This window comes from Garra rufa, chromosome 11, assembly GCF_049309525.1.
Source record: "Garra rufa chromosome 11, GarRuf1.0, whole genome shotgun sequence".
NCBI classification, from domain to species: domain Eukaryota; kingdom Metazoa; phylum Chordata; class Actinopteri; order Cypriniformes; family Cyprinidae; genus Garra; species Garra rufa.
In genome coordinates, this window is record NC_133371.1 from 34,820,139 (window position 1) to 34,847,295 (window position 27,157).

The window sequence follows — 27,157 nt, forward strand, 5'->3', positions numbered from 1 at the left end:
ACTCGGATACAACATGTGCACAGACATAAATGTGACCCTGAACCACAAAACCAGTCATAAGGGTCAATTTTTAAAAATGTATATATCTGAAAGGACAATATTTGGTTGAGATACAACTATTTGAAAATCTGGAATCTGAGGGTGCAAAAAAATTAAGAAAATCAGAAGATGTTCAAATGAAAATCGTAGCAATGCATATTACTAATCAAAAATTAAGTTTTGATATATTTACGGTAGAAAATTTAAAAAATATCTTAATGGAACATGATCTTTATTTAATATCCTAATGACTTTTTTTGCCATTAAAAGAAAAATCGATTACATTTGAGTGTCTACTTACAACTTGTTTTGTGGTCCAGGGTCATGAATGTGGAAATCCATGAAATTTGTATCCTTTCATAAAAATGCACAAGAAAAATCTCATTTTATGGTACCATAATCTGACTTTTTTTTTCAACTTGAACTTGCCTTAAAAGAGAATGTATATTTTGTTTATTTAAAGAATGTATATAATCTATTTTAAGAATACAAACCTTAAAACAATCAATTTAGTACATTTCAATATTTATAAATGTAATAATTTGTAATTCAATTTGTGACAAAAAAAATGTAGACTGAAATAAAAGGTGCAATAAAAACTAAAAAGACAACATAATTGCAGAAAATTCTGTTTACTATAGTTGTTCGTGTAAATTGCCATGTGCATATAGAAATAAAATTAAATGTTGCTATGCAAAAGAATATAGATAATAGGATTCATCTCATTGCTTTCCATTTTCAGTTTATTATTAAATATATGGTATAGTGTAACAATCTGAAAATACATTTTACTTCATTCGTTGTTGCTTTACATGCCAGATAGTTACTACAACAAATGTATCCTGAAATAAACAAACACAAGCAGCAAGCGCAACATGCTTGACTCTGCCAATGTGATCTGACTTGACCCTGTGACAGGTGTACTTGTCAAGGACGAGCCTGTCCCTTCCGATTTCACGTCATGTAAATGCACAGAAGACATGAGTTTCCATTCACTGGACCTTTGTGTGGCATGGAATCAAATCTTTTTCTTTTTTTTTTTTAGTCAAACATGTCCAAAGATTTTGAAAAAAAAAAAAAAAAGTGTAAACGCAAACTCTTTGGATGATTAGACAATGAATTCGACAGCAAATATCATAGATCATGATTAATAATCCACTGCAGAGGAAACATGAAATGCAGACATCATTAGCATTGACTCTAAGTGTTGCAAAACCCATTGTGACACTCTTCTGATTAATGTGAGCTGGCAGACATCAGCGTCAGCTTTAATCTGAAGGAGATGATAGGCTTTGAAATATGGCCAGGATATTGTAAACTCTTTAAAACTGCGAATGCCTCATCCAGACAGATTTAATAGAACCTTCCTCCCCTGCACTGACCCAATCATGGGATTTCAAATGTGATATATAACAAAACGCAAGACAGTCATTAAATTGCATATGTCAATTTTCTGAGCATACTTTAATAGGCTATTTGATTTAATCTGCATGTTTGGTTGAGATGAACTTTATTGTTGTCATGTTTGGAGAACAAGTGGGAAAACAATAAAAGCACATTTTAAATTAACGTCTTATTTTCCTGTCAAGGTCCTCAAAAAACAGTATAGGCAATATTATTGAAGCTTTATGTCTCAATTTAATGAAGTAGACATACATTTTAGAAATTAGATGGGCATCCATTAAAGGTGGTAAGGACATTGATAAAATAGGCCATGTGACATCAGTGGTTCAACTGTAATTTTATAAAGCTAGAATACTTTTTGTGCGCAAAGAAAACCAAAAATAACGAATTTATTCAACAATTTCTTCTCTTCCATGTCAGTCCTTAACTACCTTTCTAGGCCTTGAATGTGTCAGTTGCATTGATGTCTATACAGGGTTTCATCAAAAATAGCTTCATTTGTGTCCCGAAGATGAACAAAAGCCTTACGTGTTTGGAACGACTTTAGGGTGAATGATTATTTACAGAGTTTTCATTTTTGGGTGAACTATCCCTTTAACATTTTTTTTTTTTTCGTTTTGTCAAAAGATTTAGAACAGGAATTAACTATCAGCTTGTAATTTTGAGGTTGAGTATATTTTTGAGCTTTTAAAAAACACAAACAAAACATTAGTGCTGTACGAATACAAATAACCACTTTAATACCCTCTGCATTATCAGAACAGAGTGAATACATACAAAAACTCTATCACTGATAGAATGCACATTTACCTGGATAGTTCTAAATGAAGAAAGGTCTTAAAAAAAGTACATTGTTTGTTAATGGACAGCTATAAAGTTATGAAACCTAGAGAACATACACCACCTTTCATCCTTAGGTGGGGGTGACTGTTTATGCAAAGCTAGCCCCCAACTCACCACCACCGCCTCTCGCATCATCATTCACAAGAAGTGTTGCTATGACAGCGGGATATTGACAGGTGTGACAGAACTTTGATTGCAGCGTCAGCCTCCGAGCTGGGGCTTGTCATCTGTCAGGTGTGAGCAAAGCTCTGCTGGGCTGATGACACTTACGAACATGGACAGAAGAAAGAAGGAATGATTTAAAACACATATAATGCCTTAACTGTTTAGTCCTGTATGGACATCATACATTTAAAGGGATCGTTCACCTAAAAATTAAAGTTTTGTCATTAATTACTCACCCTCGTGTCAATCCAAACCCATAAGACCTTCGTTCATCTTTGGAACACTAATTACGATATATTTGTTGAAATCTGAGAACTTTCTGATCCTGCAGAGACAGCAATGCAGTACCAGAATCGGTAAAACAGTCCATGTGACATCAGTGGTTCAACCGCAATTTTATAAAGCTACGGGAATACTTTTTGTGCACAAAAAAAAAAAAAAAAGACTTTATTTAATAGTTCTTCTATTGAAGAAAAGATTTGTAATGAAGATATTACCGGTTTGGAACAACATAAGGGTGAGTAAATAATAACTTAAGTAAACCCACTGTAAGCAACCAACAAATTATTCAAGTACAAGAAATCACTTACAATTTGGTATTTGAAGTAAAAATAAATAAAAATGACTTTTAATGAAGTCTTTTAATTTCTTTGCAGTCTTCTTTGTAATGAAACACATTATTGAATACGTGACTGCATGAACCCCCCGAAAAGACAACGCCCACCGGGTAAAAATTTTAAACATTTAATTGGCTGATGAATCTGTCAATTGAAAGTATTCCCTAAAAGGGGAGGAGCTCAGACTCTTGCTTTACTTGAAAATGTCAATATTGATTAGATTAACTTTGCGACATTAGTGATGAAAAATCGTTTCATTTTCCCAAATCGGTTCGTTCAAAACACAAGACCGTAAAAGACGGGTTGTGACTGAAATCAACTCCATACCACAGACTGTAAAAAGAAATACTGTACCCTCAGTCACTAGTCCCCAATTTACCAAATTATTCCCTGAATCATTCGTTTATTATTATTGCCTTAAAGGAGTAGTTCACTTTCAGAACAAAAATTTACAGATAATGTACTTACCCCTTGTCATCCAAGATGTTCATGTCTTTCTTTCTTCAGTTGTAAGGAAATTTTTTGAGTAAAACATTACAGGATTTCTCTCCATATAATGGACTTCTATGGTGCCCCTGAGTTTGAACTTCCAAAATGCAGCTTCAAAGGGCTCTAAACGATCACAGCCGAGGAAAAAAGGGTCTTAGCAAAATGATGGGTTATTTTCTAAAAAATAATATTACAATTTATATACTTTTTAACCTCAAATGCTCATCTTGTCTAGCTCGGCAAGGCGAGCGTTAGAGATTAAAAAGTATATAAATTGTAAATGTTATTAGAAAATAACCAATCATTTCACTAGATAAGACCCTTCTTCCTTGGCTGTGATCATGTAGAGTCCTTTGAAGCTGCATTTAAACTGCATTTTGGAAGTTCAAACTCGGGGGCACCATAGAAGTCCATTATATGGAGAGAAATCCTGAAATGTTTTCCTCAAAAAACACCATTTCTTTACGACTGAAGAAAGAAAGACATGAACATCTTGGATGGGGTGAGTACATTATCTGTATATTCTTGTTCTGAAAGTCCTTTCTCCTTTAATAACTCAACTTTAGTGATACATTTAAAGTTGACACATCATGAAAATCTGACTTTTTCCATATTTAAGTGCTATAAATGGGTCATCGGTGCATCTACTAACCCAGAAAATGTTAAAAAAGACTTTGTTTTGGTAAGCTTGTAAAAAAAAACGGCTCTGATTTCGCTCCCCCTGTGACGTAGAAAGGAGATTTTCCCGCCGATTATAATCTTACCGCCTCTTAATCTGCACATTTCCACCCAACGGTGTACCAGTTCTAACGCCATGGCAAATGTTCAAGCAAAGCATGCTAACTGATTTGTCATTGGCTGCACAGATGAGCACAGAACACTATTTAGAATCGTAGTCTCAGAGGAGATGAGAGAGCAGTGGATTTATTGATTTATTTACTGTATATTACGCTGCTGCCACACAGATCTAATATAAACATGTGTAATATCAACCCAGCTGTTAACCTTCACAGACATAACCGACTGTTTTTGTGTTTTTAACATAAACGTGTGCATTCGACAGCTTAAGTGCAATAAGACATGAAAGAGAACTTAGTTTAATACTCACATTCCATGTGACAGCTGCTTTCTGTGTGTGCTCAGAAAATTGTATATCAAAAGTAAAAAATAAAATGGCTTTAAAAGACACGAGTTCAACACAATAGACATGATAATCAAAACCAAATAGATGTTTTTAGCAGAGTATTTGAGCTTTAAGCTGTAAAGGCACAGCCATATTTTGGAAAAGGGGGCGGGGAGCAGCAGCTCATTTGCATTTAAAGAGTCATGCATGAAAACAGCCTGTTTCTCCTTCCAGAAATGGGCACTTTCAAAATGATATAATAAATGATCTGTGGGGTATTTTGAGCTGAAACTTCACAGACACATTCTAGGGAAACCTGAGACTTACATTACATTTTGTAAAAAGGGGCATAATGGATTGCCTTTAAGTCAAAAAAATCATATCTAATTGAATTTATATAGTATCCAATACATATTTTAATATAATATTGTATACAACGGTTCTCTGTTCCGACCGCTCTGAATAATTCAGTGCAATTCGTGAATGAATCTTTCAGACGTACCTTTTTTGTGAAGTAGTTCAAATTCATTGCTTACTTTAGTGAGAACAGCAGTAAAAGTACATTTCTACAGTTATAGCTTATGACCATAAATGTACTATAATCTATGTAAAATAGCTTTAGTTACAAGAATACTTTAATAATTTTGTCTTTGAGTCTGCTTTTAACCCCTGCAGCTCCATTCTAACATCAAATGAGCATTCAAACAACGATGACAAGCAAATACAGGTAGCAATACCAAATAATTGAGTCTGAATGCTCTCCATTAAATACCATTTCTCACTACGTTAACAAAAAACCTATGTGCCAGGCATATAAATGTGAATGTAAATGTAAATCTAAGAGGATATGGCTCTGCCCAAATCTGACTTTTAAGGCGGCAGCAAAAGAAGACAATGTGAATGGAGGAAAAAGATGTTTCCCTGCCACCACAAGTGTTTGGAAGCTTTGACAGGCACATCTCACACAGGCTGACAGCTCTGTCAATAGCCCCAGGATGGCAGGTCTGATTGACAGCTAGCAGGTGGTGGCTGAATGGAGTTGTCAGGGCAACTGTCAATCAGCAGCATTGCCATGGAAACAAGGGAGGTAACACAGCTGCCCGTGGTGATCTATTGTTTTACCAGTCAAACACATGCATAGTGGAACACTTTCATTGCAGAGCTCCAAAATGAATGTAATTGCTTAACACAGAGATTTAAAAAATAAGACCAAGATGCACAACATGCATAGTAATATAAGAAACAAGGATGCATTGCACTCTTTTCAGCTTCATTCATATTGCTAATTGCACCCAAGCAAAATCCAGGGCAGGTTTGTCATTCGAGTTTAAATTGATACTCCCCATCTGGCTCTATTAGATGTGTTAACTACACAACTAATTGGTGTGTAATTGCCTTTAATAACTGTTGCTTTGAGATGAGTATCAGATGTTTCAATTATGGGGTGAAATGGCCACTCTGAGGCACTATGGTTTAGTATAGCTGATATGTTGAGTCTAATGATGACACATCCAGACTGAACTTGGGAGAGACTCTGACCCCTAAAACGGTGGATCAGCATGAGAGACCAGCTGGACATTATAGAACTCGTGGGCCCAGAAGCGATTATTAGTGCGATCCTTATCACTGACAGTTTCAGTAACACAGCTGCCCCAAGCCCTTGAGACAGTGGCATAAAATAGAAGGCACCACAGCGCCTCTGCATTTATTATTTACTGGCACACAAAATAATCGGAAAACACAGACTCATGAATGAGAATTAAAGTGATAGTTTTAGCAAATATGAACATTTTGCAATCATTTACTCACCCTAATGTTCATCCAAATTTGCTCGGTCTCTGTGGAACACAAAATGAGGCGTTTAGTAGAAAGTCCATGCTTCTTTTTTTCAGTAAAATGGATGTGAATGCTGAACAGAGGTTGTAAAATGTGACCCTGGACCTTGAAACCAGTCATAAGTAGCACAGGTATAGTTGTCGATTTTTCTTTTATGCCAAAAATCATTAAGATATTAAGTAAAGATCATGTTCCATGAAGATATTTTGTAAATTTCCTACTGTAAATATATCAAAATTAATTTTTTTATTAGTAATATGCATTGCTAAGAACTTCATTTGGACAACTTTAAAGGTAATTTTCTCAATATTTAGATTTTTTTTTCACCCTCAGATTACAGATTTTTGAATCAGATAGTTGTATCTCTGCCAAATATTTGTCCTATCCTAACAAACCATAGATCAATGGAAAGCTTATTTATAAATCTCAATTTCAAAAAATGTACCCTTATGACTGGTTTTGTGGTCCAAGGTCACAAATGACCGATGACAAAGGCTTGAAACATCATGAGGGTGAGTAAATAGATTAAAGGTTTAAAAAAAGTTAAGTTGTGAAAATTACCTGTTCTTCTGCTTCTGCAGCCTCATTTATGGCGTCTAACTTGATTAACCCTTAAATGCATACCCCTGGTCTTTAGCGACCCAGGACTTCATTCACTACCCTCTCCCTCCTTAATTTTTTAGTTTGACATCAACTTTCTTAGTATTTCTCAATCTAAACAATATAACAAGAAAAAAAATTAAATATTAATTTACTGATTATTTTTTGTAAAAAGTGTATAGGGTCGCTACTCGAGGCGTGTAATAGTTTAAGTATATTTTTAGTGTGCAAAATTATGTAAATATCTAATGACTCAATACATGAAATTCACCTTTATTCCTCGAGGTGGCACTGTTTGATGGACAACAATGACGTGATGTTTCACTAATAATTATCGCAGGCATAAAACAAAAGAATATCATCAGTAAAAATGTAACTGGTTTGAATGGCTTTATTGCAGAGCAAATCCTGTATGCAATAAAATATAAATATCACTGTTATTTGATGTTAGATGTGGTGAATAAGCTGCCAGCGATCAAAATATTGACTTTGAAGTAATTAAAAACTATACTTTTGCTAATGGGGTTAGATTGCTAAATATGAGCCAGATGCTGAATGTACTGTGGAAGTGCGCTCTGAGGATGATGGTGAAGATAAAATCATTTGCTCAAAATGAACCCTTCTAAGTTTCAAAAGGTAATGAAATATGCTTTATTTTATTCTTCTGTAATTGTTCTTAAAATATCAAGAGAGTTTTTTTGCTATTGCAGAAGTTAGAGATCCATCCGTGCTGGATATAGGCCCGGGTCGCTAAAGACCCGAATATGTAATAATGATTGGCGACATATTCATGCATTTAAGTGTTAAGTGTCTATGGTGAGAGAATTTTTATCTTTTGAGTGTACTATTTCTTTAACATCCATTAAAAAGTTTCTATCCACCTTATTTTTCTGTAAGAGTGCGCCCATTTTGTAAATTTTATGAATCTGGCTTCTAGTCTCATCCGCATCCAGCTAATTTTAGCTGTACAAAACTCATTTTGCTGCTTGATATTGCAAATTGGCGTGTCTTTCCATTAATATTTGAATGTATTATCTTAATTACAAGCACACTAGATTGTAGTGCAAACAGTTCCGTTTACCGCACTTTGTTATTCTTCTCGTTATTTCCGCGGCTAATGAACCGGAAGTCGCGCCAATAGCCTTACTTCCACGTTTACGAATTGGATAAGATGGATATAAAATATCTCTCATGACTTTCACAACAGCCCTGCTAAATGACATCAAAAATCAACTCCAAGCCATTTTAAGCATTAAGATCATGCTTGGAAAAATTTGATTTGAGTTGATCATTCAGTCGTTCTAGACAGAAATTAATTGAATGGACTAAGCTGCGTTCAGCCCAGCTGCTGACTCAGAACCTGTCCACATCCAAATGTCAATGTCTTGATGGATAAGTCTGCAGTCAAACACAAGTGACTGATACCGGTGCAAACAAAGGCATTGATGGAGGCAGTCGTCCTCAGAAGTACTCAATCCTTGCCTTTAAATGCCAGAAGTAATAATGGAGCACTCTGAGTCATCTTGTTTTTGGATTATTTGACACGGTTGTTTCCAAGGATGAACTACTTTTCTTGAAAGGCACATTGCGAGCCTTGTAAATGACTATATATGGCCGTGACTAATTTATTGTGACATATTGCATCATTCAACAAAAATATATCTAACAAATCTAACTTTATCAGGCTTATGTTGCCTTTTATTAACTTACTAACACGAAAACACCCTGCTATAAATGTTAGCCCAAAATTTATATTCAAAATAATTGATTTAATGATTAAATTCTAAATATTTTATAAACATATTTTATTACAATTTTACAAAATCTGACAAGCATAAACAATTTTTGTTGTAACAGTTACTTCACATTTGGAGCCCTATTCAGCTGCTAAACGTCTATTGGTTTTTCATAGGCAGCAGCTTGTTGTGACCTGGTTTTGGCTTTGATTTTAAAGAATAAAAAAGGCGTTAGCGCCCTCTAATGGTTCTTACCGAACAACACCACGACAAAAGAGTTGCTTTATCACTAGAATCATGACATGTTTTCATAAATTTACGTCCTGTGTAGAACCGAACCAACTAGTTAAAACACTTGTACAGCGAATTGTAAACAAAGGTTGTTAAAAATGACCTGTGAGAAGCAATGTGTTAAACATAGGGGAAAAAAATACAGGCTTGAAACGTCATGAGGGTGAGTAAATAGATTTTAAGGTTAGGTTTTTAAAAAAGATGAGTTGTGAAAATTACCTGATCTGCTACAGCCTCATTTTCATCCGCGTTAAAATTCAATATGGCGTCTAACCTTATTAGGGTCTACTCTATGGTCACTCGCCACAATGACAAAAGAGTTGCTTCTTCACTAGGATCATGACTTGTTTTTTTTATTGTGACCCTGGACCACAAAACCAGCCATTTTTTTAAATTAAATTAATGAACAAATACCCTGTTGAAAAAAAAACAAAAAAAAAAAAAACACCATATGCTGGTTAGATAGGTTTTGATGCTGGTATGCTGGTTTAAGATGGTCCTTTGCTGGTTTATTCTGGTCCTTGACCAGCTAAAGACCAGCATAAACCAGCTAATGACCAGCATAAACCAGCTAAAACCAGCATCAAAACCCACCTAACCAGCATATGCTGTTTTTTTTCAACAGGGTAAGCTTTTTATTGATGCCAAAAAATCTAAATATTGAGAAAACTGCCTTTAAAGTTGTCCAAATGATGCACTTAGCAATGCATATTAATACTTATGCATAGAAAAAAACGATAATTTTGACCCATACAATGTATTGTTGGCTATTGCTACAAATATACCCATGCTATTTAAGATCTATCTAGGTTTTGTGGTCCAGAGTCACAATTTACTTCTTGTGTAGAGCCTAACCTAAAGGTATAATGTCTTAATGACTGGTTAAAACACTTGTACAGTCAAAATCATTTATTTTTATCCTTTTCAGTTACATCAACATTCTTCTGGCAGTCAGAAACAGCCAAAACTCTGTAAACAATACGAAAACATAATACAAAACGACATAAGGGAGATTTGGAGAAAGTTCAGAAGGGATAAAAATGGCATTTTTTAAAACTGACAGAAACTGGCAGCTATTTCATGACCATCATAGATCAAAGTTGCACATAAATGTCACTAATTACCAAAATGAGAATAAACTTACTGATAAAGCATCCACCCCTCCCCCCAAAAAAATCCACATCATACACTACATCAAAACGACAATAGTCGTGATGTCACTAACACCATTTTGTTTGTTTTGAAAACATTTCAGCATTTTTGTTTTTTTCCATTCCATTTATAACTATTATTTATCTAAACTAATACACACAAAAGGTACCAAAATGTGCAGCTTGTTTATAATTATTGGCATAGCTCAGACAAAAAAGCAACCTCATGATGATCTAAATCTGTATGATTTTCTTCTGTGCAACAACAAAATCCAACATCCTTCAAACTAACTTTCTTTCTGTTCCACAGAAGAAAAAAATTGTCATAGAGGAAAGACATGAGGTGAGTAAATGACAGTCTTCCTTTTCTGGTGAACTATCCCTTTAAACAAACATCTGCCATTTTAAAAAAGCAAACTGTAGGGAAAGCATTTATCATCTCTATGAATTACTCTTATTGAGCAAATAAATGACAGTATGACAGTATAGAAGTACTGTGGAGGACAGAGGAAGAGGAAAGCTAGTGAGAAAGTCAGACTTGAAGTGTAACTGTTGTACAAATCTGAATTCAAAAGTTGGGTGCTGATAAGACTAAATCTCATTTCTGATGCAAACGCGTAGCTTTAAACTTGGAGATCCTCTTGGGTGCCTCCTGAGGAGTTTCGGAGCCCACCTCCTCCAGCTTTCTCTCAGGGATTGTGGGTAAGGCAGGAGGGGCGATGGTCAGGTGTGGGATTGAGCAAGGCAGGGGATCCTTTTCAATCACTGTGCCTGTGAAAGCCTAAAATGCAAACAAGACATTTAAATATTTAATGAGATTTTAATGAGATTGTATAGACAGCAATGCAACTAACAAATTTAAATTAGTATTTGTGTAGCTTCATAAAATTAAGGTTGAACCACTGAAGTCACAGACTATTTTAACAATGTTCTTACTACCTCTTGAGCCTTGAACGTGTCAGTTGTTTTGCTGTCTATGCAGGGTCAGAAAGCTCTCAGATTTCATCAAAAATATCTTATTTGTGTTCTGAAGATGAACCAAGGTCTTACAGGTTTGGAATAACAAGAAGGTGAGTAATGACAAAACCAATAGTAACAAGTCTTCTGTACCTCAAAGCGTCCATTAGTGCGGGGGCTTGTTCCAGTGGGGCTTTCCTCCTCTGTAATCCCATCACTGGTATCACTGTGTGTGGTGTCATCATGGCTCCAAGAGCGTCCAAAAGCTGCACGGCGCTCTTCAAAGTCAGCTGTGCTGCTCTCGCTGGTGTCACTGCACACGCTGTTCTCGCGGCTGCGGGACTTCAAAATGGACTTGCGTGGTATTGGCTCTCCATTCACCAAGTCCACAAACACCCTACAAACAAGCACTGTGTTAAAGCTGAACCGATAAAAACAAACAAGCGCTACAACACATCAATAAAAATAGATGAATGATGTTTCACAGTAGGCTGTTACCTATAAATGTCTGCCGGGCTTGTGAACTTGTAACTTTCGTGAGGAGAATGGCCGTTAGTTTTGCCACTTTTCTTTTTTCGTTTGGCTTGCGCCTTTTGTTCAGTTCTTTGACTAAATTTTAGAGTGGTGTTCTTTCCTGTATTGATTCTGACCTTCATAGGGAAAAGGGAAGACGAAAAGAAAGAATTATGCAAATTTTTAAGACAGGAGTTATACTACGTTCACTCTTATGTTTACAAAGGGTGCCTTTTTAATTAAAAACAAAAACTGTAATATTGTAAAAAAAAAAGAAATGAAGTCAGAATTGCATGATATAAACTCACATTCATTGATATATATCACGCAATTCTGAGGAAAAAAGTCAGAAAGGTGTGTTTATATCTTGCAATTCTGACTTTATTTTTCAGAATTGCGACTTTATTGCTATATTTATCGACTATATTTTGTGATATAAACTCACAATTGCAAATTATAAGGTCAGAGTTGCAGAATATTAACTCGCAATAGTGACTTTCTCTCGCAAATGCATATATATATATATATATATATTCTCAGAGTTTTTCTCAGAATTGAGTAATGCAAACTCAATTCTGAGAAATGAAGTCAGAAAGGTGTTTATATCTTGCAATTCTGAATTTATTTTTCAGAATTGCGACTTTATTTCTCATAATTGTACATTTATATCATGCAATTCTGAGGATAACGTGGGAACAGTGAGTTTATATCTTGCAATTCTGACTTTATTTTTCAGAATTGCGAATTTATATAACGAAATACTGAGGAAAAAAGTCAGAATTGTACATTTATATCTTGCAATTCTGACTTTATCAGAATTGTGTGATATAAACTCACAATTGCAAATTATAAAGTCAGAGTTGCGGAATATAAACTCGCAATAGTGACTTTTTCTCTCGCAAATGCAAGTTTACATCTCGCAATTCTGACTTTATTTCTCAGAATTGCACATTTATATCATGCAATTCTGATGAAAACATTGGAATAGTGAGTTTATATCTTGCAATTCTGACTTTATTTTTCAGAATTGTGAATTCCTATAACGCAATACTGAGGAAAAAAGTCAGAATTGTGCATTTATATCTTGCAATTCTGACTTTATTTATCAGAATTGTGTGATATAGTTATATTATATCATGCAACACTTGGATTAATTCACAATTGGGAATTATAAAGTCAGAATAGTTTATATCTTGCAATTCTGATTTTTTTCCCCCTCAATTGCAACAGTTTTTTAGAATTGCGAGTTTATATTTCGCAATACTGACTTTTGTACTGTAAAACTGTAAATTTATAATCACACAACACTGAGGAAAAAAAGTCAAAATCATGAGTATATCTTGCAATTCTGACTTTATTTCTCAGCATTGCGACTTTATTCCTCAGAATTATGATTTTATATCTTGAAATTCTGACTTTATTTCTCAGAATTGCAACTTTATTAAAATTTCCGATTTTATTTTTAACTGTGAGAAAGTCAAAATAGCGAGATACAAACTCAGAATTCTGACTTTTTTCTTACAGCTGCGACTTTACATCACACAATACTGACTTTATAACTCGCAAAAACAGACATCTTTTGTAACATTATCTAAAAAGGGTTTATGCAGCACTCGACTAACCTTTTTGAATTCCGCCGTATGAGAAAAGTAGATAGTTGGAAGACCATTGCCTGTTTCCTCATCACAATCTTCCTCATCCTCAGGGTGCGAGCCATTAGTGCCGTTCATCTGACTCGTGATAGATGACTGTACCCAGCCATTTTCCTTCTGATGGCCATTAACCTGGACATCGCTGCCACCATCTGCTTCCTTCTCTTCCTCTGAGGAGGAAGTGGTGTCTTCTCCATTAGTGTCTGTGCTGTCCAATCTAGTATAACAGGTGGGAAAAAATAAACCAAATCTATAAGCATACTATTAAAAAGTTTGTGCAACAGCTACTTTTTCAGTATTTAGCTAAAGATACAGAAGCATATGTGGTATGATATACAGGGTTTCTACACTTTTAGATCAATGCATTTCCAATGACCTTTCTATGAAGTGTTTGATTACCGGATAAGATTAGTGGGCATTTCTTTTATAAAAATATGTAATTGGGATATCTGGGGTTCATTTCCATTTTAATGCTATACTTTATATATACACTTTATATAAACTGCTATACTTTAGGTCCAACTTGTAGGAAAACGTGTAGAAAAGTAGGAAAGTCACATGATCCTTCAGAAATCACTAATAGGTTGATCTGGTGCTCAAGACACATTTCTATTATCATCATGTTGAAAACAGTTGTGGTGCTTCAGAATTTTGTTGGAAATTCAATATTTTACCGGTATCTCTCATCCTGAAGTTCCTCCTCACGTTCTAGTTCATCAAGTCGAGCCCACAGCTCCTCCTCTGACAGCACCCCTGTTTTTCTCTCTTCGTCGTCTTCTTTCTTCTCCTTGTCGTCCTCCAGCTCCAACAAATACTCCTGCTTAGGCTTAGAGTTGGGTTTGTGGGCCAAACGTTGTTTTCCTGTGGAAGCACAATAGGGGGTAAATCATCAACAGAAGATAAAAACAACAACCTGACAACACAAAAGCTAGCCTGAAAACGAGAATTACCTTTGGTAACGTCTTCCTCATTTATAACCTTTTCTCTAATGTCTACAAAATCTCCAGTATCCTGTACAAAAAAAAAAAAAAAAAAAAAAAAAAAAAAAGAAGAGTGGACGTGACTGTTTTTTTTCTCCAGAGAAGGAAGCATCAGTATAAGGTTTCCCACAGCAATGAGGTCAGGACACTTACGCCAGTCAATTTTTCAAGATCATCTGTAAAGTCAGCTTTGTTTTGAAAGTTCTTCATCACTTTCTGTAAGTCATCTAGTGCATTTTTGACATCTAAAAAAAAAATGGTCAAGGTCAAGATGTGTGGATTATTCCTAATTGGTCAATGGAAAATATTAATAGAATAGAAATGAACTCACGTTTCTTTCTGTGTTCCACAAGATCATCAGCTTGTTTGGCAGAACACTTTGCAAACCAGTTATCCCCGAGGAGCACTGTTAACTCATTAGTGTGAACTAGCTTTCCCGGCATGAAAGCCAAGGGACCAAATGGTACCTATCATGTTGAAAAAAAAAAAAGAAAAAACACCCAAATAATGAGAAAAATAAAGGTCACACAGGTTCCACAGCAACATTTGTTAAATTTTCTGTTATAGAGTGTTTTCCTGACATGTCATCAATCTGCCATATTGGTTGCACTGAACTTAAACAATGCCACTAAACTGAACGAAACTCGCAAATTTTGCTGATCATTACTGCTGAAAGTGTTCAATTTTTGTCATGTTTGGGCTGTACTAATTGGTCAGACCATAAAAAAAACATTTGGAGTACTATAGACTGCCAAAAGTTATAACAAATCTAAGAGAATAGTGTAAAAACCTGAGGAACAAGGCGTTTGTGTTTGGCCAAACTGAACCAGGATTTCCAGGGCAAGAATCTTGACAACATTTGTGTTTTTTCTTATAATTTCCAGTCAGGTAGGTGAAATATTAGGACAATATCTTAATTATATTGTATATAATTATTCTGTCAAAATATTTCACCCTTTTTCTGCTTACTAAGTCCTTCTCTATATGATTTAGCAGCTTACACACTTTTAGATAGCATAAATTCACAAAAAAACGTATTCAGTAGTACGTTAACAGTGCAATCCATGTTGTTGTTTAAACCCAAGTATCTCCAATATGACCAATATTTCCTAATCTCATAGAATAACAATGATTATTAAAACTTTACGGTTATAGTTATCATCCTTGATGTAAACAGGTTTTAAAACAGTGTGAGTTATACTCTGAGATAATTGAATATTTTGTTGCTCAGGCATTGAAAATATTTGTGTATCTAGATGTGAAGATTAATTTGGGCGCATCAGTAATAGAAAAGTGACTCCCTACCATAATATCATACGACAACTTGTCAGGCAAAGTCCTGAGGCGGTCTTGAAGAGATTCATAGTCATTTTCCACTTTTTTCCTGACAGTCAGAGAAAAAAATTAATCACTTAAAAGGAAATTGTTAGTTTGTTGACATTCAAGTTCTATTTTTGTCCTACCTACTGACAATCTGTTTAAAATACTGAAAAGGAACATAACAAAAGCCTGTCAAAACATGTGTCATCGCCATCAACATCTATATAGTGATTCACAGTATAAATAGCATTTCAATTCCAAATTTAAACGTTCAACAATCAACAAAAAACCAATGACAAGTTAAAACACAGCAATGAATATTACATTGATACTAATGTTATACATGTCTGAGAAAGCTGTTAAATTGCATGAGGACACTCACCAGTGCTCAATTTGACTTCTGCAATCTTTCACCACCTGTTGTGGAAACAGAAACAATCTGTCATTTCATAAACATTGAGATTCCTAAAATGCCAATGACAACCAGTGACAATCTCTGCTAAACTATTTGTATTATTCTGGTAATGTGAATCGGCCATTATATGGAGAGAGTGAATGGTAATCCTTAAAAGTTTCGCATGAGATTTTGAGACAAAAAAGGCATGTTTTTTGTCAATGTCAACGTTAAAATAATTGTCTGTAGACACACCAATTAGTAAGAAGTACTATTACACAACATGAAGCCTACTTCAAGTGCAGTAGGATTTTTTTGCACTGTGACATGAATTTCATAATATTTACCCTCTATTTCACATTACTTCAACGCAACTTGCATGCCTTTGAGGGATTTTTGGAACTCTTTTTTTAATCTCGTTATAGTCTCTTTACTGCAACTGAGTAATGAAAAGCCTCCTGTGTTTATGTATATAGGCCATAGAGAATTGGTCCAAAGTCAGAGTTGGAATTTCTTTGGGGGAAAAAACAAAACAAAACATTTTTTTATAATATCCAAGGTACACATTTCTAGTAACTGTGTGCAGTTAATTCTCATATTGTATTTTCATAAAGCTTTGGAATATTTGTCCTCTCCCCAAATTTGTCACTACTGAAAAACACAGTAATAATAATTTATTAGAAGGGTTATTGACCTATTAAGATTTTGCTTACATCTTTCTTGTAAATGTATTGTTTTCTATTTTATTAAAAGGTTTCCAGAGGTAAACCAATAACAATTGCAATTTTAACAATATTTCAAGTGTGATTTATAAGATTTGTTGTATTTTAAATCCAGTTTTTCTTTGTACAAAGGCAAAAAGTCAATAAATACAGATTTCAAAGTTGAGGATTCATTACTTTGAATATACATTGAACCAAAAACTATTATAACATCTTAGTTGATAATTCAGTATACTTTATTTTTGACAAAACAACTTTTAAAAACAACAATGGAAATAAATACAAAAATGATTTCAATATAATTTCCACAAGTTGAAGTTTAAGGGTTAGGGTTTGCGACAGGCACCTCTAAATTGAAAGGATTGGATTTTTTATATATTAAGCTTACTAGTCTTTTAAATGTTATTGTGGGTTTCAATAGATAATAGAAGAATCTTAGTAACATCTAAAATTTGAATACTTAAATGCCTTTTAAATGGGTTTTTTGGTTGTGGACCAGCAGATTGCACCAATTCTGTAGAATGGCCCATATATCATTAACTTTTTTAATTGAAGTAATAATAATGTTTTGGCATTACGAGAATTAACTTTAATGTACTTGAATGTCATGAAAATAAGGTCATAGTTCAAATCTTCTTAATGCTGCTAAAAGCAGGCTTAATTTTCCATTCGCAAAACATTAAGGTAATACTTTTTTACTTTTTAATTATAGCTTTAAAGTGCAACATGACCCAGTTACATCTTTAAGATATTCACCCACCAATAAAACAATATAAAGCATTCTAACAGCATGCACAGACATGCACTGTGTTGTTTTTCTTATATTCTCTCTTCCTAAAGACATGTTGCTGAGCGCAGTGCAACACAGAGGTTTCCAGATCTTTTAAAGAAAAATCCTCCACTCTTGGTGACTGTTAATGAAGCAGCTCAAATATATGGCCAGCCAAGTTTTCTCCTCCAACAATGTCAACACATAGGTTAAAAACACCGTTTGACTTTCACCAACTCAAAATAACATGCAAACATAAATAGGTCAGTTAACCCTTACCTTAATATGGAGTCATTTCACAGCATGTAAACTACCTACTGTACCAGTACTGTAAATTGCTTGCTGTTTGCATTTTGGCAACGCGGACCACATGTGCTGGAACAAAGAATGTATTTGCTAGCTACTATACATGAATAATTAACTGTTAACATAACTGAGATACAAATATGCACATGCTTTGAATTGCAAACTATCAGAAACACTCATGCCCCAAAAGAAAATAACAATTTCAATCAGCTAGCTAACAGCAACACGTGATACACAAAGAACTTTCCAGAGAACGAAACGCGTAATGCTGCGACCATACTGCGAAAACAACATAAACATAAACAATAAATAAATGCTGGTGCACAGACATTAAGCTTTAGGATAGCTGCAGGAATGCATTGGTGGTATATGAAATAAACATTACTCCTGACCTTTCTGTGCTCCTCTTTCAACCTCCCAACGCCTTGGGGCATATCTTTACTCCGTTTGACTTTCCCAGTTGCAGCCATTTGATCGTGCAAGGATGACATCCACAATAAAACAAAGCTTTTTTGTTGAAATATCCAAAAGACTGAATGCTCAGGGGTTTGAAGTCCTATAGAAATGTTTATGAATGCAATTGGATGTGTTGCACTCAATCTGTCGCCTCGTAGTCATAAATGAAGCAGAACAAGCGGTCCAGTATATCGAGATTGAGACCATTTCACACGTGCATGGTACGATGTCAATCCAATCCCAAAATTTCCTCTTGTTTACAATCCACCGATGGCCTGTTAGCCCTGCGCCATGTTCAACTAATCACGGATGTAGTACGTACTGTGGATCTCTCTCTCTCTCTCTCTCTCTCCCCCTACTACAACGCTGCAAACACGTGATCGGTCACTTCGCCTATTTATTTTCACTTTCATTTATGAATAACAAATACGAATGTTAAGATAAAAATCGTTTCTTAAACTATACATAGACTACAAAATAATTAACCTTATGTACAGGTAAGATAATGTCTGTGATGCTCCTGACTATAAAATGGTCGTAATGCGACATGAGTACGTTATTACTTATAAAGAAAAACTAAATATATCTATTTTTTTCAAATATTATTCATGAATAGTTCTGTTTATGGTAAGACGTGTTTGACCTAAGGAGTGTCCTTTTAACGTACGTGTAAACAATCCCCACGTTTTGCGTAACATTTTGAAACCGTACGAAACAGGAAGTTGTGAACGTCGAGGGAAATCTAAACAAAGTAAAAGACTGAAAGACTTCGGTTTAATTTTGTGTCAGTGTTTTTTTAAATATGAATGATGTATGTGTCTCATCTCAGCTGCTTATAATAAATCACAGTTTATTTAAACAACTCTTTAATTTTATTTTCACCCAGATACTTTTATTTTGAAATTGAGCGTTGGTGCTGTCAGTGTAACGTTTTCCGGAATGGTTTGTCCTCACATTGAAATGCTTCTTACTGCTTAAAGACATTTACACGTGAAATTCTAAATATTTATTAATATAAGGAATTATTACAGTGCTGGTGAGTACTGACACTTGCTCATAAAAGTGACTGAGTCGTTTTTTGTTGCTGTTAAATTCATTGTTTTGTCATGTCATTGAAAAAATGTTCATATATATATATATAACGTTAGAGCTAACGTTTGATAATTTATTTACTCCTTTTATTTAATATAGCTACTTTTTAAATGTATTATTGCTAAGATTTTTTTTAAAGTCTCCTGCTCACCAAGCCTGCATTTATTTTTAATCCAAAGTACAGCAAAAACAGTACAATTTTGAAATATTTTTTACTATTTAAAATAACTGTTTTCTATTTGAATATATTTTAAAATGTAATTTATTTCTGTGATCAAAGCTACATTTTTAGCATCCTTACTCCAGTCTTCAGTGTCACATGATCCTTCGGAAATCACTCTAATATGCTGATTTGCAGTTTAAGAAACATTTATTATTATTATTATTATTTAAAACAGTTTCAGGATTATTTGATGAATAGAAAGATCCAAAGATCAACGTTTATCTGAAATAAACAGTTTTTATAACATTATACACTATACCATTTGAGTCAGTTTTATTTTGCAGGGATGCTTTAAATTGAAAAAAAAAAAGACATTTACAGTGTCACAAAAGATTTCTATTTCAGATAAATGCTTTTTTTCTGAATGTTCTATTAATCAAAGAAACCTGAAAAAATTCTACTCAGCTGTTTTTAACATAATAATAATAATAATAAATATTTTTGAGCAGCAAATCTGAATATTAGAATAATTTCTGAAGGATCATGTGACTGGATGCTAAAATGCTAAAAATTCAGAAAAAAAACTTTTGACTGAATGTAAAATTAAATGTGCTTAATAAGCCAAAATAAAGCTTGACTTATTCACTTTCTATCTGTTGACTTGACATGCTTTTTTTTTTTTTTTGTCCAGGTGGCAAGAGAGAAGCTTTTCAGTTAATCATGTTCAGGCACTGCAGGACATTCTCTCATTACGTCTTAAAAAGTCAAACAAATTATGTACTTTCAAAACCAGTTAGGATTCTTATGCCCTGGTCTACATTCACATGTTCTCATTCTACCAACATCAAGATGCGCTCCTATTTACAGTACATGAAAAGGAAAGTCAAAGGTGTACCGACTCCCCCATACAATCATGTGTGTCAGGTTGGAGACCCTGTGTTACGCTCACAGGCTGCGGCAGTGGACCCCAGAGACATTCAGGGCCCAGAAGTGCAGAAGGTCATTAAGAGCCTGGTCAAGGTGATGAGGAAGCTTGAGTGTGTTGGCATGAGCGCACCCCAGATCGGTGTCCCTCTACAAATATTAGCCTTGGAGTATCCAAAGAAAATGCTGGAGGACAGCTCAAGGGCATCTGTTGAAGCTCGGGGTCTGGTGGCAGTGCCTCTCATGATTTTTATAAACCCACAGTTACGTGTACTAGACGGACGCACTGTTATCTTCCAAGAGGCCTGTGAGAGCATCTGTGGGTTTTCAGCATCAGTTCCACGCTATCTCACTGTAGAAGTCTCAGGTAACAGTACTCTAAAATGTCAAAAACAAAAAAAAGTGATGCATATATATGTGACCCTAAATAAGCTTTGCATTGATGTATGGTTTGATAGGACAATATTTAGCTGAGATTCAACTTTTGAAAATCTGGATTCTAAATATTGAGAAAAATTGCCTTGAAAATTGTCCAAATGAAGTTCTTAGCAATGCATATTACTAATCAAAAATTAGGCTTTGATATATTTACGGTAGGAAATTTACAAAATATCTTAATGGAACATGATCTTTACTTAACATCCTAATGATTTTTGGCATAAAAGAAAAATAAAGATAATTTTGACCCATACAATGTTAAGACCTAAAGATTTAATTTCTGATGTTTTTTGAAGTATCAAATCTCAGAGGTTGTGTCTTCTTTCCAAAGGTCTTAATGAGAAAGCGGAGCCTGTCAGCTGGCAAGCGAGTGGATGGCCGGCCAGAATACTGCAGCATGAAATAGATCACCTCAATGGAGTGCTATACATAGATCGCATGGACAGTAAAACCTTCATCAATGTAAAATGGGAAGAGTATAATGAATAAAGCTTTGAGAACTTTATTGCAACTTACCATTGGAACCATCAGAGAAAATTTATGGGTTTTTTTTTTATCTCTCCTGTGTTATCTGAAACAAGCATTTTATCACATTTCACACCTATAAATGATTTCTCACACTGAGCATTTACAAACAAGATTAGACTTTGCCTTTCTGGATATCATAGGGAAATTAAAACAGTTTAATCTGTAGTAGTAGGCCATTTTTTGTAATATCCATCTTTTTCTTTAACACAGAAGTAATCATATGGGTGAGATTCCTAGTTCATTAGCCGCTATAGGGAAATAATAAGAAGAATAACAGTGTGTAGTAAATGGTAAAAATGTTTGCACTACAAACCAGTGTACTCATGATTAAGATAATACATTCAAATAATATAAGACACACCAATTTGCAATATCAAGCGGCAAAACCAGCTGTTTTGTACAGGTAAACAGCTGGACGCAGATAAAACCAGAAGCTAGACCCATAAAATGTAATAATGGTTGTGCCCACTCTTACAGAAAGAAAAAGGTAGATGGGGGAATGTATTTCCTCTTATTTCTATTCTGTTTCTAAATTTGGTTAAATGTCCAGGTTTTGGCTTTGTTTTCCTATTGGTTGTGACGGAAGAGTAGTTTGACCATTAGTGTGCAGGCATTGTACATAATCAACCAATCATGGCGTGCAAGAAGGTGGGATCTACAGAGAACAGTCAAAGCAATGCAAATACATGTACATTATGTATGGGTATAAGTAGTTTAGAGAGCATATCAATAGAAAAACAAAAACAAAACCTGGACATTTTAGGCAATTTAGAAATCCTGGATCCTGTATATACACTACCAGTCAAAAGTTTTTGAACAGTAAGATTTTTAATGTTTCTTAAAGTCTCTTCTGTTCACCAAGCCGAAGTACAGCAAAACTGTAACATTTTGAAATATTTTTACCATTTAAAACAACTGTTTTCTATTTTAATATTTTTTCAAATGTAATTTATTCCTGTGATCTCAAAGCAGAATTTTTAGCATCATTATTCCAGACACATGATCCTTCAGAAATCATTCTAATATTTGATTTACTGCTCAAAAACATTATTATGTTGGTAACAGCTGAGTAGAATTTTTTCAGTTTTTTTATGAACAGAAAGTTTAGAAGAACAACATTTATCTGAAATAGAAATCTTTCGTAACATTTCAATATACTGACTGACAAGTTTTTTAATGGTATAAAGTTACAAAAGCTTTTTATTTCAGATAAACGGTTTATCTGTCTATTCATCAAAGAATCCTAAAAAAAAAGTACTCAACTGTTTTAAATACCGATAATACTACTAATAAAATGTTTTTGACCAGCAAATCAACATATTAGAATGAATTCTGAAGGATCATGTGACACTGAAACCTGGAGTAATAATGTTCAGAATTTAGCTTTGATCACAGGAATAAATTACATTTTAAAATGTATTCAAATAGAAAGCAGTTATTTTAAACAGTAAACAATATTACTGCTTTTGCTGTATCTTATATCAAATAAATGCAGGCTTTGAGCAGAAGATACCTTAAAAAAAAAAACAAAAAAAACTTTTGACTGGTAGTGCATATGGTCACCTAATGTAAAAGTAATATTTAGAATTGAATTTGAATTATTATTAAGTACAAACATAGTTCTTTTTTTTAAGATACTTTATTTGTATATTACAAATCACAATAACAGATATGTACATTATATTTAGGAATTATATGGCAGTATATCACTTTAAACCACAGTGATTGTTTAGAGTTGTTGCTAAGACCCAAAACCATAATTTTTGAAACCACATCAATAACTGAATGCATCAAATATTGGACTGGCCATCACACAATCTCACTCATAACAGACAGTTATGAGCTGTGCTACTGTATAACATATACATTAGTAAGAGAAAGCCAACTCTACAGTGAACTTTGTTACTTTCCTGTAATACATACATAGCTCTTATCATTACATAAAGACACTGCTGATATCAAAAATCAAATGTGTAACATTGTTATGTTTCTATCACCTAGTATTTCAGATTTATTGTGCAAGTATCGAAATAACAGGCTTAATTTACAGATTAAAAACTCTTCAAACAGACATGGTCAACACGGACATGCAGTTGTTTTTAAACAGAGGAAGGTCTGATGAAAGACTTTCCACACTTACATAACATGGTATTTTTATAGCAACACAGTGTGCAACACACAGCAACACAATACCTGCATACCTGCAAGGTGCAACATTCAGAAGTGTAGCAGGTATCACAGTATTTTTGAACATTTCGTATGTTATGTTTTTGAGAGCACATCCAAAGGTCAGAACACCCAGAGAAATGAAAGACTTCACAAGTGAGGCATGCAGTTTCAGGCAAAGTTTGATTCGCCTTCAAGCAGCAATCGTGATACGGTATTGGTGCACAAGGTGTTTCGGAATCACCCATTTCCTGGGAGTACTGCGTATGATGTGCAGCAGAAAGGCATTTGTTCCTTTTTTGAGCATTCGCTTTTTCTCCTTGAGGGGGTTGTAATTTTCCCGATAGCTGAATGTTGTGTTGTAAATTGCATATTTTAATAAAATTACAGTTGTGTTCATGGATCAACTGGCAGTCATGGCACACCAAAAATGAATCAGAATTAGAGCCATCCATACAAAAATGGGTCTTCAGGGAATCTTTTGATTTTTCCTTGGCTAGTCTGTTCTGGTTTTGTGTTGAACAAAGCTCTTCAGCTTTCTCTGAGCATAGTGCTAAAATATGTCCTTTAAATTGACACTCTGTATACCGGGAACACAACATACTGTGAAAGTGTTTGCACTGCTCACAGTGGTATATATATAAAGGATTTGACATGATACAGCTGCACAGCACTTTTGATGCTTCTTGTTTCTGGGCATCACTCTCAGATTGATCACCAGATATGCTTTCCATTAGACCTGGATTGTTGAATGACCTTCCTTGCCTTGCATCCTCATTACTCCCCATGTTTGACAGTGAGGGCTCTCTCTGTAAAGGCTTGCTTAAAGGCTTCTCTTCTGGTTGCATATAGGAAGAATCAAGCGGCAGCCCAGTAGTGGACATCACATGAGAGGCATCTGCCTGCTCTGTGTACAAATCCAGCTCAGCATCCATGCCACCTGCCAAGACTGCATCTGAAACACTAGCAGCATCTGACTGTCTCTTGGTGTTCTCTAATGCCACCAGAACACTGTGGCCCGCCTGCCTCTCCTTAACTAGCTGTAGAGCCCACTCCACACTTCTGTCCACAGATCCCAAGGCTGAAATGAGCAGCTTGCACTCCATCCGAGCAGTGAAGAAGCCACATGCAAGGCTGAGTAAAAAATCAGCAGGAACCAGTTTAGAATTCAGCGCCAACTCTTCTTCCTCTTTAAGACTTGAAGCTTGGTATCCAAGTAAACCAAACAGCTCTTTAGCTTGCCGAAGTGTCAGTGCAGGTTTGATCGAATGGGTGAACATACCTGAAAACATCTGTTGGAAGAGACTATTTGTAAGTAGTGAAACAAACAAGACGTCATTGAGACTACACCAGTATTTCCACATACCTTCACAAGTCTGTACTCTCTTCTCCAAGGGTAGATGTACAGGTTCAACGCAGCGAGCTCCAACACTTCAAAGGCCTTGGAAAGTTTCTCAAGCCCCATTTGGCCAGTTTTAAAGGGAAACGCGTAGAGGGATTTTTCCATCACGGCCAGTGAATCTAATCCATGTTGATTGTGTATCTTCTGAGCACCGCCACTGCGAAGAAGGATCTCGACTTCCTTACAAAGTTCCTCATCCTTGCATACCAAACTTCGATCCCCCTTCTCAATTCGTTTCTCCAAGTTAGACTGGTACTTATTGATGAGACCATCCTCTGACTTTTTATGAGCAGAATTCATCCTGTAAGAAACAATATAGGAAGTTTTTATTTTATTTTATTTAACAAATTACACTACCAGTCAAAAGTTTTTGAACAGTAAGATTTGTAATGTTTTAGTCTCTTCTGCTCATCAAACCTGGATTTATTTGATCTGAAGTACAGCAAAACAGTAAAATTTTGAATTATTTTTACTATTTAAAATAACTGTTTTCTATTTGAATATATTTTATAATCTAATTTATTCCTGTGATTTTAAAGCTGAATTTTTAGCATCATTACTCCAGTCTTCAGTGTCACCTGATCCTTCAGAAATCATTCTAATATTCTGATTTGCTCTTTAAAAAACATTTCTTATATTTATTATGTTAAAAAACAGAGTAGGATTTTTCAGGTTTCTTTGATGAATAGAAAGTTCAGAAGAACAGCGTTTATCTGAAATAGAAATATTTTGTTACATTATAAATGTCTTTATAATTAAATAAAAGTATTAATTTCTATAATTTCTTTTGAAAGGTATAGTGTATAATAAATGCTGATCTTTGGATCTTTCTATTCATCAAAGAATCCTGAAAAAAACTTGATAACAATATTGATAACAATAATAAAGCATAGTTTATAAATTACATTTTCAAATATATTCAAATTGAAAGCAGTTTTAAAATAAATGCAGGCTTGGTAGAAGATACTTAAAAACATAAAAAATCTTACTGTTCAAAAACTTTTAATTAAACAAGACAATAATCACTTACAACAGGTGTACACAAACAACACAAGTTTCTATTCTGCACGATGACGTCATTTATACCATATGTATTCGGGTCGGGTGAAGACAAACATTAAAAAATAATGTCATCTAAAGATGTTATATCCATATCTAATTCGATTGAATTTGACCAAAAACTGAATATATATGGAAATGTAAACTATTAGAAACCACCTGTAATACTAGAAATCAACAGACTAAAGCGAAAGTGATCTTCGAAGAAAGATCGAAAGCACAGTCCTTCAGATTATCTTAAAACCACCGTCTTACACAATTCTAGTTATTAAATTGAGTTTTTTAGAAGTATTTTTAATGTATAGCACATTGTTGAACAATTAATAACAAACTACGCCAAATGTTTAAAGATTGTGTATCTCGTTGTCTTTTCAAAGCAAAACCACCGCAACTGATGTTTATTTCCCAACTGATTTGTTCAATTTAAATCAACAAAGCTATTGACACACTAACGCCGTTCATATTAAACTGTAACGAATCAAATAATCTAGATTTGTGAACTTACCTGATCGTTCAACGTCCAACACAAACAGCTTTGAAGAGCGTCGCTGTTCCACTGTGGAGAAACTTTTTTTGACATCACTTCCGTGTTCGGCTCACGTGAAGATTTTTAGGGCTGCTGTGTAGTCAAAACTAAATAAGTTCTTAACTAAATAAGTAAATAAAAATTAAATGAGTAAATATAAGTGTATAAAAAGAAATAAAACAAAAAGCAATAAAACGGTATAATTTTAGCAGTTTTTACAGTTTAATGATTTATTTTTATATACACTAATATACCAGTCAAAGGTTTTGGACAGTAAGATTTTAATGTTTTTAAAAAAAGTCTCTTTTGCTTATGAAGCTTGCATTTGATCTAAAGTCCAGCAAAATCAGTAGTATTGTGAAATATTTGTACTATTTAAAATAAATGCTTTCTATTTGAATATATTTTAAAATTTAATTTATTCCTTTGATCAAAGTTATATTTTCATTACTCCAGTCTTCAGTGTCACATGATCCTTCAGAAATCATTCTAATAT

General features: G+C 34.4%; 3 protein-coding genes across 3 annotated transcripts; 1 reads left to right on the forward strand and 2 right to left on the reverse strand.

The window, feature by feature from the left end:
• Nucleotides 1–10,034: 10,034 nt before the first annotated feature.
• On the reverse strand, nt 10,035–18,980 carry LOC141345469 (unconventional prefoldin RPB5 interactor-like). The gene is made up of 11 exons (XM_073850319.1): nt 18,300–18,980; nt 16,099–16,133; nt 15,702–15,780; nt 14,728–14,863; nt 14,550–14,641; nt 14,367–14,427; nt 14,091–14,277; nt 13,387–13,633; nt 11,750–11,901; nt 11,405–11,648; nt 10,035–11,075 (listed from the first exon to the last, which is right to left on the reverse strand). The coding sequence occupies exons 1-11, from the start codon at nt 18,396–18,398 to the stop codon at nt 10,893–10,895; spliced, it is 1,515 nt and encodes a 504-aa protein (XP_073706420.1). The 5' UTR covers nt 18,399–18,980; the 3' UTR covers nt 10,035–10,892.
• A 312-nt stretch (nt 18,981–19,292) lies between these two features.
• LOC141345686 (peptide deformylase, mitochondrial-like) lies at nt 19,293–21,495 on the forward strand. Its single transcript, XM_073850574.1, has 3 exons — nt 19,293–19,399; nt 20,310–20,909; nt 21,312–21,495. The coding sequence occupies exons 2-3, from the start codon at nt 20,339–20,341 to the stop codon at nt 21,467–21,469; spliced, it is 729 nt and encodes a 242-aa protein (XP_073706675.1). The 5' UTR covers nt 19,293–19,399; nt 20,310–20,338; the 3' UTR covers nt 21,470–21,495.
• Nucleotides 21,496–21,631: 136 nt separating this feature from the next.
• Nucleotides 21,632–26,747, reverse strand: LOC141345685 (uncharacterized). The gene is made up of 3 exons (XM_073850573.1): nt 26,641–26,747; nt 25,041–25,377; nt 21,632–24,966 (listed from the first exon to the last, which is right to left on the reverse strand). Exons 2-3 carry the CDS (start codon nt 25,374–25,376, stop codon nt 23,608–23,610), a joined length of 1,695 nt encoding a protein of 564 aa, XP_073706674.1. The 5' UTR covers nt 25,377; nt 26,641–26,747; the 3' UTR covers nt 21,632–23,607.
• Nucleotides 26,748–27,157: the final 410 nt, after the last annotated feature.